Source organism: Lethenteron reissneri, chromosome 15 (assembly GCF_015708825.2).
Source record: "Lethenteron reissneri isolate LAM-NWPU_2019-01 chromosome 15, ASM1570882v1, whole genome shotgun sequence".
In the NCBI taxonomy this organism is placed as follows: Eukaryota; Metazoa; Chordata; class Hyperoartia; order Petromyzontiformes; family Petromyzontidae; genus Lethenteron; species Lethenteron reissneri.
This window is the reverse complement of record NC_083793.1, coordinates 9,086,702-9,103,773: the sequence shown is the minus strand read 5'-3', so window position 1 is coordinate 9,103,773 and position 17,072 is coordinate 9,086,702. Positions and strand designations below refer to the sequence as shown.

At 47.6% G+C, this 17,072-nt stretch overlaps 1 protein-coding gene across 1 annotated transcript in view; it reads right to left on the bottom strand.

Annotated features, from left to right (window-relative positions):
- Positions 1 to 845: 845 nt before the first annotated feature.
- The window catches only part of PLXND1 (plexin D1), a 101,007-nt gene continuing 84,780 nt past the window's right edge, over positions 846 to 17,072 (bottom strand). Inside the window, exons 29-36 of the mRNA XM_061551982.1 lie at positions 16,951 to 17,014; positions 16,518 to 16,552; positions 16,299 to 16,406; positions 15,301 to 15,464; positions 13,468 to 13,615; positions 9,148 to 9,288; positions 5,662 to 5,736; positions 846 to 4,493 (exon numbers count right to left, since the gene is read on the bottom strand). Of these exons, the coding sequence (XP_061407966.1) occupies positions 4,377 to 4,493; positions 5,662 to 5,736; positions 9,148 to 9,288; positions 13,468 to 13,615; positions 15,301 to 15,464; positions 16,299 to 16,406; positions 16,518 to 16,552; positions 16,951 to 17,014 (852 nt within the window). The 3' untranslated portion in view covers positions 846 to 4,376. The remainder of the gene's footprint in view (positions 4,494 to 5,661; positions 5,737 to 9,147; positions 9,289 to 13,467; positions 13,616 to 15,300; positions 15,465 to 16,298; positions 16,407 to 16,517; positions 16,553 to 16,950; positions 17,015 to 17,072) is intronic.

Sequence of the window (17,072 nt, the reverse complement as noted above, 5' to 3'; positions counted from 1 at the left end):
GCGTAGTCCCCACGCTTAACAGAGATAACATAATAATAATAATAAATCAAACGTGAAATATGAATATGTAAGCATTAGTTCGCAGTTCTTAAGCACAGATCGGTTGATTTAATCACTTTAGACATTCAAAAAAAAAAAATGAAGCTTTCTCACGTCAGCCCACAAAAAAATAATTTGTGCAAATTTAAATACATTGATTTTTTAAAATTTTTGTCTTCTTGCATTATATTGTGCTAAGCATGATTGAAATGTTACTTCACAGAGCCAGTCTGTACAGGAAAAAAAAGCCCTTAAGTTATTTATTATTCAGTTATAATGTGATTTCGTGACTTCAAATTACAATACAATAGCTCCAATCATCTTTTAAAATCAGTAGTTTAATTTTCTCCTATTTTATAACTATATATATAAAAGCACGCGCCCCTGAAGTGATAAGAGGTTTGATGATTGTAACTTTCTAACACTGAGGTAATGTACAAGGCAATATCTGCCGGGCATCAATAAGAAAACATCTGTTTCGGCTGCAGCACTGCTAAAGTGTGAGCAGGTGTAAACTCTTAACTCGTGTACATTCTCACGTTCCTTCTTCTTGTTTCTGTCGGTAAAGTCACGTAGAAGGGAAGTAATAAAATAATAAAAATAAAACATAATAAAACAATTCTCACGACGTTTCGGCTACAACGCAAGCAGCCGTCTTCAGGTGAAGAATGAGACACCTGAAGACGGCTGCTTGCGTTGTAGCCGAAACGTCGTGAGAATTGTTTTATTATGTTTTATTTTTATTATTTTATTACTTCCCTTCTACGTGACTTTACCGAAAGAAACAAGAAGATGAATCCCTGCAGTCACGAAAGCTTTAAATCGAAATTTACATTCTCACGATTTCAGGTTTGCCCCAAACAGAAACACTACATTTTCAATCTCGAGTCTGTGGGCACCATTCCTTATCAAACCCTCGTTTCCACATTTACTTTTTTTCACACCAATGCTAGCAACTATCACTACGTAAGGTTTTGTTTTTGTAGTTGTGGACGTAAAGCTCTTTGGCGCGTTTCCGGGGCGCGTTGTTGTTGTTGTTCGGCACGTTGTCCGTCGTTTTTCTCAATCGAAGAAGCGCCCGGTACGTGGAGCGAAACGTCGGCTCATCGTGCCGAACAAACACAGCGGCAAGATCCCCACAAACACATCGGTGAGCAGTGTCAGTGGCTGCGTGTACTCGTCTCAAAAATCGTTGCGCGAAACAAATTTGTCGGAAAATTCTACACGTGTAGAGAAATGTTTATATATATATAAAAGACTGCGTTGGGAGTGCAATAGGGTGCTGCTGAAAAAGGTAGTAGTCATCAATACTCTTTTTTTTTCCACCAGGAACATCCTGCTTTGGGATGTCTGCCCAGTTCCTCTGTCAAACATTTCCGCGTATCGGAAGAAACCGGAGCGTCCGGGGAAAATCCTCACACATGAGGAAAGGGCCCTCACACTCTGCGATACAAGTCATGGGGCTATTTTCTGTGCCGCAAGTTGCAGTCTCGCACAGGGCATAACTCTCGACATCGGGGTTCTTCAGCTAGATTTTTCGACGGCCCACGTGACAAAAAATGAGCACGTGCTGCCAGGCGACGTGACGTAGGTCCCCGTCATAGTGTCATGTGCACAGACGTCATGACGTCACGCGGTGTCGTGACGTCGTGGCGTCTGTACGTGACCACCCATGTTGGAGCTCTCGTCTCCAGCTCTTTCATCTCTCTCTCTCTTTCTCTCTGGGTTATCTCGTAATCTCACTAATCTGCATACATGTATGTCTCGGCAGGCAATAGTTTGGTAAGCCATTGGTGGCCGGTGGGCTGCCAGGTGAAGAACCCTACACTAGACTACGAACCCTAATCCGAGTACAACTCAACTACCACAACTCTGCTGGATTATAAACGCGTGCCATCCGATGCAATAGGGGCATAGCGAATTCAACCAATATTCAACATTTGTCTGGACACTCGATAATTTGTCTTCATTCAGGGTCACAAGTTGATTCATGTGTAATGAATCAAGTGTTTCACATTGTGTATCGGTGAGCCCATTGCTTACAACATATGGGCCGTCCATAAATGACGTCACGCGATTTTGGACAATTTTTGACCCTCCCTTCGTCACACGGCGTCACAAAAAGTCCGACCCCCCCTCAAATATGACGTCACAAAGCTCTGCACCCCCCCCCCCCCAGTCAAAATAAAACATGCTTCAAATCGCTTTAAACTATTGTCATTGTAGTGCGTATTTAATGTGGCGCTGCACTCTGATGTTGTAGGAGAAAATATTTATTTAAAAAAGTATATTTAATTAAGTAGAACGTGTTGTCTATATTTATTTAAAGTTGAGCATTTTGATGTGACGTCACATTTCTCAACCCCCCGTCACACATCGTCACAAATGTCTGATCCCCCCCAGGTGCATGACGTCATTTATGGACGGCCCCATATATACGAACCAACAAACATCGACTCTTAAACGCGCGACTCGTCGCACATATCCCGAGCTCGATCATGGCCATTACTGGCTGAATCGATGCTTCGTTTCGCCTTGGATGGACACGACTCAGCTACCACATCTGGACATTATGAGGGCACCGGTTTGTAATGTTTACGTGCTTCAGCCTGTGTCGTTGTAGACAAAGCAAGTGCCTCAGGTTAAGAGTACTTTTACAGATTGTTTATCACAAGGCATGGAACAATAGATGACCCCGGCAATTCGATGAATTGTCACGATTCTTGGTCACAATTTTACTTAAACTTCTTCATCGTATGGCGTTTGCGTGGTTTCTTTTATTGGTCTAATTTGTCCAGAATTTTGTTTTCTTTTTCGATTAGGTGATCAAAACTGTAATGACGAGAAAACCCCAATCACAAGAGAATCATGGTGCAGGCTGAAACACCCCGAGCTTCAATCAAGGTCGTAAAATGTGTCAAAAGTACACAGCCTTTGTGCATATGCAATAAAATCATTAGCATTTCCTGAATAATTGCATTGTGCTCCTCTTCTGCTTATATTTATATTGATGGTGATCTAAGACAATTTCGACTTCTTCAGTAAATTCTGATGGTTTTTTGCACGTAAACAAAGACCGTGTGCTTTTTACATATCACTCGCATATGTATCGTGCGTGAATTACCAATAAATTATCCTTCCGTGCACGATCCGATGCTGCGAGAATCAATTTCAATTCGTGAAATTATGCTTCGTTACATGCCTACGAACCATTCGACGGGCAGACTTCCGCACTTCACATTAACCTAGGGCACAGCTCCACCTCCCAAACTGATCATTCTGTCGCCAATAAACACTGCATTTTTAAACAGGAAGCAATACAAGGCAATTGCATGGCTAAAGTGCAATCTCCGCAGACTGCATCGTTCGTGTATACATTTTTTTTTGCGCAGCAAAAATTGACTTACAGGTTTTGCGCACTCCACACCACTCGACAAACCAGGCCCAGCACATTGGACGGGAGTCATCACCCTTTTTTGGCTGAATGCAAATTGCAGAAATTCCATGGTGGAGTAAATTCACTTACCCAACAGAAAACTATCACTCTTCTCTCATCACTTCCCCGGCACTGCCTTGCCACGTCATTGGGTGAAATCCTTCGTTTCACAGTTGAAGTGGTCTGTCGTGCAAATGTAAATAGCGAGCTGCCCATTATTTATCGACGCTGGGCGTAACTCGGTTACACGAACGCTTCGATGCAACCACAGAACGGGGCAATGTATCAGCTGTGAAATGTGCTCTTTCAATCGAACAATTCAGAAGCTTCCCTCCACAGCTTGTCTGCGGTTCCCCACCGATCGTGAGATGCAATTTGATTGAACGACGCTTTGCAAAAACGAAACGTTATTATAATGAAAGCGCAACCTGTAAAATAAAATAGCAATGCTAATGCAAATATATATTTTTCAGCAGGCTCCTGCTACATTGGGTGTTTAGCTTCATCTTTGGAGGAAAACCTGAGTGCGCAGAGAAAACCCACCACGCATTAGACACGGGGGATAACACTCAACAATGCCATCTCCTGACGACGCCGTGCAACTCCACAACTACAACGCCTGGCAAGCCCCGGTGGTCGTCACCCATCTAAGCGCTAAGCAACGTCAAAGCACTGCTTAGCTTCCGAGATCCGATGAGATCAGGAGCATTCGGCATGAATTGGCAGTAGCTCGTTCACCCAATGTAGGTCGGTCCACCCAGTGTTTCCGGAGAGGCGGTCTTGGAAAAATAAGTCACGCTTCTTTGCATTATTTCCAAGAACCAATGAAAGATTGAGAGAGATTTGGCCACACAGTCGGTCCACCTGATGCTCTGGGCCCGGCGCTGCTTGGCGAAGGGGCTCACACTTCGCTGCAGGTTTCATAGATGTTGTCTTCCATGAGGACGATGACCTGCTCAAACTTGTGGGCCAGCTGCATCTTGCGCGTCGTCAGATTCTCTTCCAGTGAGTCGACGATCTGTCGTGGAAATGCCACGCGCACACACACGCACAAATATGAAGAAAGACAAAGATCCGCTGTATAGCCTTAATAGCCTTAATAGCCGTTTGGGGCAAGTGCTGTTAGCGAGCACCAATGAAGGCCGGAATGGTACACAAAGGGGTAAGTGGCTAACACCACGCCTAACGGCCTTTGTCTCCCCACTGGCGATGTTTACATACTACACCAGATACTCATATTAGGCTGAGTCAACCGAGAGGGAGGCCCAAGACTGGTTCAGATAATCGTCACTGGTGTTGGCCGTGAGCGGGAATCGAACTCGGGTCGCCGGGTTCGTAGCGCAGTGCACTAACCGCTACACTACCGCTCTCCCATACACACACGCACACACACACACATCATACACACACACACACAGAACACACGCACACGCGGCACGCTGTTTCACCCAGCAACCGAACAACCCGAACCACATAATCGAAAATTAGTTAAATTTCACGTCAAAAAGTCAAAAGTGATCATCTGCTTAAATTAGCATTGCGGCGGTTGGGGAGGTCTTCATCCAGCAGCTGATAGATCATGGCTGAATAATTGCATTTGGATTTGAGTGTAAAACCACGAAACCCGAAATAATATAAACTGAATGATTGGGAAACGTTGAACGTAATGTGAAAAGACTTCATCAATTCCTGATTCAAACGCACGCTGGACAAGTGACGCCTGGATGGGAATGGGGGTTTGGTGGATCACAACCGTTTAGAGTCCTCAGCCAGTGGTGGAAATTCCACATTCTTATGGCAGGGGCAAGTCTCTGCATAGGATAACCATGGGTGACTTCCCTCCACGTGGTGGGCTGAGTCAACCCGCCGCAGCCGCGTGCTCAACTGCTCAGCCGCGCGGCTGGATTTTGCGTAATGTGCAAAATTTATTTTATGTGGATTTGCAGCCACAACAAAAAAGAATTGCGGATACCGTCAAAACTGTATCGCACACTCTAGTGCAGTTGGCACTTGATGATAATAATAATAATGACGGCATATTCTGACGAGTGATTTTATTGTGTCAAAGCTGAGTTTACACCAGTGAGCAATCTTTTACGCAAGTGGTTACGGTATTTTAGCCGTGCTGTCTAAGAGGCGATGGGTTGTTCAAGCAAAAACGTTATTTCCCAGGAAGTATCGCTTACCTCGTGTCGATACCTCTTTGCGTACTTGTATATTTCTGACATGGCGTAGTTGGTGTTGAACTCATTGGTGTACCTCTGGTGACAAAAAAATAAAACATGTAATCAATCTCGGGAACTGAAAACGCAGAATTGTTCATTACCATCAGTAAAAGACAAAAAAACACGGACAAACAAGTTTATTCGACATCATATAAATATCTTGATTTGAAGCTTTCGTGACTGCAGGAACCCATACTGTTTGGTTCTTTCGGTAAAGTCACGTAGGTATAAAATAAAATATTTATTTTTATTTTTTCTACCTACTTGAGTTTACCGATAGAACCAAAGAGTATAATATAAATAACCACATTGTCAAAGCGGCCGGGTGGCAGGGGATTCGATTCCTGACTCTGAAGCCTTTTCTACGTGGCGTACATATGTTCTCGCCCTGTTCTGCACGGGTCTCTTCTGGTATCAATGGTTTTCTTCCATATAAAACACACACACACACACACAATGTCGTTTGTCTTGGCCAAACATCCCCAATCAGCAGGGCCCTCCTGAGAAATTAGTCTTTGGAGCCACTGTGGCATTCTGGGGTAAATAGGTAATAATCATTATAATTGATCGTTATAAAACACCGACTGGATTAATTAATTGGATGAAACAACTTCGATCATTGCTACTGGGAGTCTCATTATGCTAGACAGCTGGAGGGCAATGGAACGGATAAGATGAGATGTGATGGGAGGCACTTTGAGATGCTGGTGAGTTTTATAGCCCTGTCAGTGCAAATCATAACTTATCCTCATCCTGAGTCGAGTCTGCCTATCACCAGTTTTATCTTGTTCGTAGTCAAAGACAGGAACTCGTCTGAGTCACAGCACGTGATGCAATGGTGCCACAAAACACTTACTGTAAATTGGATGGCTGAGTCACAGCTGTGTACAACTAGACAACATTTCAATTAAATTTCACAGCGTAAAACGAAACCCAGGATGGCTGAGCAAGCTGCCGCTGTTATACTGCCGCTCATTCGCAGGACGGGTAGTAAAGCGCATTTTTTCCAGTGAGTGGGTTTCCGATGACACATCAGTGACCTCGTTTAACTCCTCTCCGATGGGATTTTTCGTGGTTGTGCCACGGGCGTCGTTTTTGCACAACGTCCCGACGTTTCGCTCCCTGTGCTAAGAGACTATTCGGCAAAAAACAGAAGTGGACCTCCGGACCATGTGGAGCGGAACGTCGGGAGGAGGTACAACCGGAAAACACACGGCATAGACTGTACAGCGGCACAGCCAGGAAAAGCTCGGCACGGCTGCGGGTGCTTTGGTTGGCGAGATGTTAACTACCTCGCCAAGTATAAAGGAGGTCGTGGATTCGATCCCGACCATGACGCCCGTATATTTGCAGTTTGCATGTCTCTCTCCCCGTGGTCATGTGGGTTTTTCTCCGGGTCCTCCGGTTTTTCCCTCCCACATTTAGAATCAACGTGCATTTAGAGTGTTTGGCTGCTATATATTCCCACGTGATAAGCCACTTTGTTGAACTATCATTAGTGGCCAGGTCGCTTCTGAAAAAGAGCTCCACTGCTCGGCGGGCCTTACCTGGTAAAAAAAAATTTAAGTTTTGTTTTTAATTTGGATTTAAAGCTTTCGTGACTGCAGGGATTCATCTTCTTGGTTCTTTCGGTAAAGTCACATAGAAGGGAAGTAATAAAATAATAAAAATAAAACATAATAAAATAATTCTCACGACGTTTCGGCCACAACGCAAGCAGCCGTCCTCAGGTGAAGACCAGGTCTATCGGGGAGACAGCGTGACTTTACCGAAAGAGCCAAGAAGATGGTTTAGTTTTTAGTTTAGTTTATCACGCCACTGCATCGCGCGCTGCATTTCCGCGCCTCCGGCATTGCTCCGACACGCAGCTGGAGCCACGTCCGCCGAGCGAATAAACGCCCGGCGCGAATTTGGCGGCACGGCTTCGCTGACAAGGCGGTTAATTTCCTGTGGCCGTGTCACTCTCGGAAAACATGTTCTGCCTGGGCGGTTGGGAGGATGGGGGGGGGAGGGTGCGGGGTTGGAAGAATGGGGTTGTGGGGGGGGAATTGTTATGGAGGGGGGTGGAAGGGCAGGAAGGGTTGGGTTGGATCGGGTGAACCGAGTCTCTTGAGGTTTCACCCCCCCCCCCACCCACAGCTCCCACCGCCTGCGTACCAAGCCCCCCCCCCCAACTCCCTCGCAGCCAGGGGGCACAGCCACACTTTGGAAGCCGGAGGGGTGCCTGACTAGCGAATGGTTCCCGCTGGTTATTGGTTGGTTAGATTACAGATAGGACCCATGAAATCTGCCTACACCCCCCCTCCTCCGCTGGCAACTTCTTTGCGGGCGAGCGGGTGTGGACCGTGACTGAACTGTGATCACGTTAAGTCTACACAAAGGTAAAAAATTAAATTTATTTTTCTTCTTATTTTTCTTTTATTAATTTTAATTTTATACCGACGTGACTTTACCGAAAAAACCTAAGAATATGAATACTTGCAGTCACGAAAGCTTCAAATCTAGAAGAAGTCTACGCAACTATTGGCTGAATTTCGATTTAAAGCTTTCGTGACTGCAGGGATTCATCTTCTTGGTTCTTTCGGTAAAGTCACGTAGAATAACGAGCATCGCCTGGACTGGCTGGTCAACGGATGCTGTGACCGCCGCCCGTTAAACAGAGGATGCGAGATGTGGGCTGCTGTTGGGGCTACACGGTGGGCAGCAGGGGGCGAGGCAGAAAAAAAACACCCATTGTTGTAGCGTACTGTTTGTTTCTTTGGTGCCAAGGTGTACGCTCCCCGCCTTCACCAAGCCACAGCGATCGGCTTGAAGTCCGGTCGAAACGACCCCACCCGCCTCCCACGAGTCGCACCGGCATAGATGGGAAGGCCCTCCATCCAGCAGTGGAATGCTTGACATGTGTACACGCACCCAACAGAGATCCCCCCATTGTTGCCTACGCAGGTCGTAGGGGCAAGTGCTGTTCGCCAGTGTCTCTGACGGCCGGAAACGGCACGTGAGGGCGTCGTTTGTGGCCAACAGCACGCCGGGTCACCTTTGTCTCGCCAGTGCGGAATGAGCACACGGCACACGGGGTACTCATTTAAGTCTGAGCCAATCTGGACAGGGTGGCCCAAGGGTTCAGTCATCAGTTCACCACCACTTAGCCGTGGTCCAGAATCCAGCGCGGTTGCGCTGTGTTCATTGCGCGTGTCCAAAGGTCCCCCCGACAACCTACGCTGTTGGGGCATGTGATGTTAGCGAGCACCAATGAAGGCCGACACGGCACACCAGGGGTAGTGTGACCAGCATTACGTCCTGTGTCGCCTTTGCACGTCTCCGCCAACGTTGAGATGTTTACGCACCGCACTCGGTACTCATTCACGGTTGAAGACCAGTTCAGAAATTCGTCACCGACGTCGAACTAAACCGCGCGTGCGTGCGTGCGCTCGCAAAAACACGCACCATCGACTCCTCGGCCATGTACGAGTTCATTTCCTGTTCGCTCAGCATGGGCAGCTGCTGGATGTCTTTGTAGTACTCGAACACCAGGCTCTTGTACTCGGGGATCTCCTTGGCGTAGAGCAGCTTGTTCGTGGGAGAGTCCTGGGCGTGTGGGAACAAAACGGCAAGAGGCACGAGGTTTCGGTTAAGGGAGACGGGCGCATAAAGGGGCGCCTTGTGAGTGCGCCCCGCTCGGCTGACGCGCCCCGCCATCGCCGATGACGAGGTTTTTACTTTTTTAAATACACCAGGCTCTTGTGCGCTCCAACGCTGCCCCATCACAACGGAGCGGCTTGTTCCGTGAGATGAAGCCGGCCACGTGGGAATGACAAGGGCACGGGCGTTCCTGCTAAAGCAGCGGCACAATTACACAACTAGACAAACAAAGACGACGACCCCTCCGCTCCTCCGTATAGCCTTCACAGACTTTTGGGGAAAGTGCTGTTAGCGTGCCCTTATTAAACTAAACAAAAACTAAACCATTTTTTTGTTTTACCAGGCTGGCACGGCACACAAAGCGGGTGGGTGGCTGGTTCTGATTTGAGGCCGAGTCGACCTAAGGAAGGCCCAGGACTGGCACAGATAATCGTCACCAGTGTTGGCCGTGAGTGGGAATCGAACTCGGGTCGCCGGGTGCGTAGCGCAGCACGCTAACCTCTGTTCCATCGCTCCCCGTAACAACACACACACACAACACACAAACACACACACACAGGCGTGCTTGGGCTGTTCCCTATGGGAGAATGTTACAGCTGGACTTTTTTTGTGACTGCGAAGGAACAACTACGGCTCTCGGGATGCACCCATCGAGATTAAAAGTCCCAGGCTTAAAACACTGCCTTAGACTTGTTATTATTATTATTTCCAGCGCTTAATTTCCAAGCAGCAAGTCTGGCTTGGAGTAGAGATTACGAGGCACAACTACTAGAGTACAGTCCAAGGTATATCCATCCACAATATTTATCTACATTGCTCGTGGCCTCTATTCCTATAATCCTATGTGCATGTGTAATAGGCGTATAGGGTATAACAATGAGGGCATTATAAGGCGAGATGGATGTGGCCTTGCCTAAAATATTTGGCGGAACGGTCATCTGGACAAGGCCGACCGAAATTGAGCACCGATTAATTTTCCGTCAACTCAACACTCAGCAGACCGCTCTATTTATGTTGTCAGATAGAAAAAAAAAGCGGGCGAGCCAGGATGTACTTTACCGGCAAGAATAAGGTGAGGAAGTTTCAAGTTCAAGTTTCAAGTTCATTCATTAGGTGTAGCCCTGTGAGCCATTCGGCTCTTGACTCGGGTGCAACCGCAACAAACAGAAAACAAAAACTTGAACAAGAAAACATCTTAAAGTGACTATGTGCAAACAGAAAATCCAAGAAAAGACAGCAATATATTGCAGAAAAGGCACCGTACACCAACGCTGTGTGCAAAATTCCCAGTGGGATGCAAGTCAAACAACAACAACCACAAGACAACTTAGATTAAGGCCATCAGTCTAACTCTGTACTACAACAAACAAACATGGCCAAACCAAAAAACTTTTCGAAAATCACCAAAATAAAGCCATAAAAGCAATGAAACAGTGATCATAGGAACTGTGACCGAAAGATCACGAGTGGGAGAGGGGGCGTCAGAGGGGGCGGCAGGGCCGTAGTGCCGGCGGGGCCTCCCGCGCCCGTGCGTTATTGAGTTGCAGCTGAGGACGGTTGCACCGTGCGTCCACTCGCGCTGATAGACAACGCCGACGCACCTGCTTCCGTGCCCCGGGCACATTCTCAGCGTGAGGGATAAGATTAAGGTTTTGTGTTTACTAAAAAAACTCAATGATTTTTTTTTATCTTACCGGGTAAGGCCCACTGAGCTACGTGGCTTTTTGGTTTGTTTCAGAAGCAACCTGGCCACAAAATGATAGCTCAACGAAGTGGCTTATCATGTGGAAATGTAAAGCAGTCAAATACTCGAAACGCATTAATCTTGATTTGAAGCTTTCGTGACTGCAGCAATCCACACTCTTTGGTTCTTTCGGTAAAGTCACGTAGGTATAATAACTTTATACCTACGTGACTTTACCGAAATAGCTCTAAAGGCATGTTTCTAAATGCGGAGAAAAAAACCAGAGGACCCGGAGAAAAATCCACACCACCACGGGAAGAGAGCCATGCAAACTCCAAATATACAGACACCAGGGTGGGGATCGAACCCACGACCTCCTGCATACCAGGCGAGGGAATTAACATGTGGCGCAATTTAATGGACGCTTAAATGGGTGCTTAAATCCCGCAGTGCCTTGCATCTAATTCCCGTCATTACAATTGCCAACTCGAGTGTATTTTTATCCTCTAGTTTAGCCGGGGGCACCCCCAGTTGTAGCTGTCTTTGTGCAGCACAATGCCATTTGGCACTGGCCTGCCAATGGGCATGAGTCTGTCATGAGGGGGCGAGGACTGGTCACGCGTATTACCAATCGAGCTTTACGAATAATGTCGTCCGTTATAAGGGGGCGATGTTGCCATCGGTTATTCCAATTCAGTAGTTATTTTTTGTTTGTGTGTGGAAAAAAATTTTGGACCACGAGGGCCGGCCCTCAAGTGAAATTCCGACAAACAAATCACCATGGATGCACCCTGCGATAAGCCCTTCCTGGGCTGTGAAATTCTACCACTCGCCAAAAAATAAAAATAAATAAAAATGTCTCTGTCCCTCCTTCCCTGTGCATCTGCACAGCATCTTGAGATGCTGTGACATTTAGGCACTGGTTCCAATCCACATTCATTGTCATAGATTATAATGCAACGTAATGTAGAAATGCATGTCTGTAAACAACTGAAATTATATTGTACAGGTTGTAAGATTAACGACGGGGGAGCAGCATGTTGAATGTGAGTGCTAATGAGGCTGCTACACTTTGAAGTAGATTTCTAGGAAATGCGCCGCCGTGTTAATGCTGTGTTTCACAACTCCAGGTTATTAATAGATGCAGAATCACAAACTCAATGGACACAGACACACACACACATGGGGAGGGACGCTATCTCAGACGGCAGAGCCATTTCCATTGACCTCATCCAACAATTGGGTAGTGTTTCAGATCCAGAATTGTTATAAATCGTCTTTTTTGTTGTTGCAATTTAACGATGAAGGGGAAAAAAACGTGGTGGGCGGCGGGGCGGGGGAGGGGGAAATATACAAAACATTCATTTTATTCCAAAGTGATCCCCGCAGGAATTTTCTTGGAAAACATTCCCACGCTGCCACCGCTGCTGCCACAAGGTGAGCGAAAGAAAAAACCCGAAAACAAAACGCCTAAATGTGGCCCCCGTCGCGTGCCTAAAGTGGCACACGAAGACGCCGGACAAACAAAGCAAAAACAAAACAGAGGTCCGTCTGGCCGTCCGCGTTTCCCTCGGCTGATTAATCCAGGCTTCCTGTGGCCGTGATTCTAGCGCACGCTTCCTTCCAGCGCCCGTTGCTCCGCAGGGCCCCGCGGGGACGCGAGCCGTGACGCGGCAGCCCCGTGGTTCCACCACCACCACCACCACCACCACCCCCGCGAGGCCTGATTTGTGACTTCCACGTATCAGCCGCGCTTGGGTCGAGCTGAAACTGCCGGCGCGTGGATTTACAGACACGAATGAAGTCGCTGCAATGTGCGTAATAATTGCGAATCGGTGCGGTGAATTGGGAGAGAATTTCATAAATGTCACACGCCGTAGAGGGGGAGGAATGGTGGCACAGTGGTTGGCACACTCTGACCTTGATTTCATGATGCTCTGTTATAAGCTAAAGGGGAGGTATCATTATCGCCATCATCATCATCATCAGCCACGGTCATTCCACTTCTGGATCCAATTTGCTTGTCTTCAATCAGCACTGCTGACATTACGCACTCCCAGAAGGGCGCACAGCCGATGGAATGTGTAGAAGTCTTTATTTGTTACGTGGAGAGACACATGTGTGAAGGAGACAAGTTGTCTGCTTATTTCCACTGCTGGGTGAGAGCCTCCTAAGGCCATCGCTATCCCTGACAATCCTGCGATGTGGTAAATCCGCCCAACACCTGCACATGAGCTGATTCCATCGCTCCATCTCCTCGGTAGACGTGCCTGTCTGACACGTTCCAATCCCTGCCTGCCGCTTTGTTATTATCCTTGGCCATGGGCCATCAATAAAGGACATCGTATTTTATTAATATTTTTGAACCAGAATGAACATTCCTCCGCACTCAAAAGCCAACCCGCCTGCGCGCCCGCCCATGTGTTCGCCCAGCCGCTTGCCTTGCCAAGGGTGAGCGACGAGAGGGAGCAGGCGTCGATGAAGGCCTGCGCAATGACGCTCAGGCAGGCGTCCATGTGCGTGGTCTTCTCCAAGTCGAACACGAACTGCGGGTTCTTCAGGATGTTCACCCAGAAGCGCAGGGGCAGGCTGTGGAGACACAGCCGCACGGCGCTGAGCGGCTGATGGGCATCATCGAGATGAGCTGTGATGGCACGTGTACCCCCTTCCCCCCCACTACACCCACCACCGTTCATTTGCCACAACTCGTACGGGTAATTGCCTTCAGGGTCTCTGTCAGCCGTGAACAAATGCAGCGGGGTTAGTGTCGCGCCGTGGCACCCATGCCGCCGTGTAACCGGTGCTGCTGCTGTTTAGAGATTTTTTTATGTATTGCGGTCGCGCACAAAACTGCACACCTGGTGGACGTGCGTGTCCCGTTTCTTTATTTCTTGTGCAAGTTAACTGCGGATGAATAAAGTGATAAACCTGTGTCGTTTGTTTAATGACTGTGATGGGTTTCGCCACACCTTTGCAATCTTAATACCGGGCTGTCTTGAGATTGGATTAAAGCAGCGGGCAATTCTAAACGTGTCCCGAGCAATGCGATTGAACGTGAAGGATTTTAAAGCCTTAGTCTGACACTGTGAACCCCTGAGCAATAACACGAAACCCTAAGGATCACAAAGGTGCCTTGGGTTTCTCCTAGGTTCAGACACGTGATTGTGTGTGTGTGTACATTTGGGGCAAATGGTCATGCTGAATTCTCAATTATGCAGTGCAGAGGGTAGCGCTACGCTACGAACCTGGCGACCCGATTTCGATTCCTGTTCATGGCCAACACCAGTGACGATTATTTGAAGCGGTCCCGGGCCTCTCCCTAGGTCGACTGAGCCTCAAATGAGTACCTAGTGCAATATGTAAATATTACAACTAGGGAGACAAAGGGGGCCAGGCATGGTGCTGGCCGTGCTGGCCTTCATAGGTGCTCGCTAACAGCACTTGCCCCAACAGTCTGTTAAGGCTATAATACAGGGGATCTTTCTATTTGTACATTTGGGGCATATGCTCATGCTGCATTGCCAACATTCATTCGAAGCAATAATAAAAATGAATGTGCCTGAGCATTTTCATGTCGTGCATGTCATTGGCCGCCTGGTGAAAGATGCAATTTGTCAATCCAGACGAAACAGCCCGTTGCATTACCCGTGTACCGTTTACAAACAGATCTTGAGCAATAGTAAAATACAGATTCACAAAAATTCAACGGACCAGGGTGACGCAGCCCTGCAGTAGCTTGTTCAACGCTTGTTGCAGAGGTTCGCGGTTAAATCCGGCAGGCAGCCCTGGTTAATGTTGCAGGTGTGTTAACCATAACACGTGTGCCGTGTGCATCACAGTGGACGTTAAAGATCCCATGATGTAATCTTAAATGAGTGGGCCGTTGTGTCTCGGCATTATGGTCGAGATTTGCCAAATTAGAAAAAAACTACTCGCGAATTGCTCAATTCGGGATTACGCATCGCAGGGGTCATCGCCTACTAACGGAAGACTCATGCCCGCTTGTAGGTACACCCACCCGAGTCGTTCTGTGCCACAACGGAACAGCTGCCACTGGGGGTGCCCTTTCAATGCACTGAGATGAGATGTAAGTCGCTTGTCGCGTGTAGAGTACTCTGAGACGCCATCGGCATGAAGCCGGGCGGATCTTATCACAAACACATCACAAATCCCTTGTATGTTACCAACGAGACACACGTAGGGAACTGTGATTCGTGAGATTCACAGGTGCGAGCATCTAATCGGTCAGTTGGTTGGGCAGCCTGAGCAGGTACCTGTTGGTCTTCCAGATGTGCACGGTTTCCGGGTCCACAATTCCCCGACTCTCCGCCTGCTCCTCGAGGAAGTCGAAGAAGAACTTGATGGCCATGGGCGGCTGCTCTGTCGGGTACGTGAGGATCGCCCGGAAGAGGTCGGTCACAAACTTCTGCAGCGTGCCCTGCGGTGACATGATCCAGCGGTGGGTGGCGCGTTTGCCACTAGGCTACGGAGGATCGCGGTCTGAGGCTAGCGGCCGCCCTGGTTAACACTACGGCGGTGCGTGCAATCCGTTTCACGGTGGACGGTAAAGATCGCATGACCGTCAAACGTCGCGAATATTAATGGCATGCTATTGAAATAGGAAATAATGAAAAACAGGGGTAACCGAATGATGGATCACCGAGGCTGCTGCTGCTACTAAAGCAAAATAACTCAGGTGGACATGGACAGCACGTGTCATGAAAACTAATGACGAGAGATGAGAGGCAAAACTCCAGAGACCGAGGGAAGGGAAGACAAGCAGAGGGGCTCAGTGGAAGAGAAGGCAGCAGTCTGACGACATCACAGAGTTCGGAGGCCACTATTGTACGGTGGCAACTGGATGGTTTACTCACAAAGCCGACAACCAAATCAACTTAAATGCACCCGGTCTTACCAAATCCTCGGAAGTTAAGCGGTGTTGAGCATGGCTAGTTATTGGATGGGAATATGTCTGGCAATACAAGACCCTGGACACTTGGGCTTACAGGGTGGCCTCGGGAAGACAATACGGAAATCTTTCTTGAAGGTTTCTGTGTGTTGCCCTCTCATACACGTGGGTATTTTCTCTGGCTATTCGCGTTTACTCACGCATGAAACCAAACACTCGCGAATTGAATTGTCCAGGACCGTCCGGCAAAAGAGTTTTGAGATATACTAAGGCCTTGTTGCAATAATGGTATTATTATGATTTTTAGTTCGCCAAATCGGTGAGGCTTTTCGTGCTATAAACGAGCACAGTGCATCAGGATACCTTCGTCGACAGAAGCCTTGTGAGGTAAACCTCAGGCAGGACTTTCTTTCTTTTTCCTTGTTGAGATTTAGACTTCTTAACCTCCATCATCTCATCAGCTGGAGTCACCTGGAAGGCAAAGAAATCAGTGCTGCAACATTCGACAACTTCCCCGCAAATGACATGACAATACATATATATAGATAAAACATAAAATTTCATGTGAAAATATCAACTTACCAGGTGGAAATAGTTGTCATTGTCCTTAACGTTATCTGAAAGAAAAAACAATTACAATGTAAATAAAAAGATGTATCTTAATACACAATTTAAAAAAAAACTCTGAAATCATGAAAAAAAATACGACAAGGCAGCCTTGCGTTAATACTCCTAGGCACGGCCTTCTGTGAAACACTGACAAAACAAGATGCCTGGTAGTTGTTAAAATCAGTGTAGCCGTGAGTCCTAAACTTTAATCTGTAGAACGGGGCGGGCGGGGGGGACCGAGATGTTAATCCCAGCTGCCAGTGAAAGTTCTGTTTTAAGAAACGCCCTCTCTCTGTGCCTTCATCAGTGTGACTGAGTGTTCGAGTATGTGTGAGTGTCCATCCGTGCGATAGGGCGCTCTGTCAAGAACGTGGGTTACAGTGTGCGCCCGTGTAACATTGTGCACCTTCGTTCGGACAGATGTTTTTCTTGTCCTTGAAGCTCAGCGCTAAAGACGCCCCATCAGGAATCTGTAAAAATGAACACACCCATCAGAGAGAGGCCCGCCGAGGATTTTACAAGGCCTCA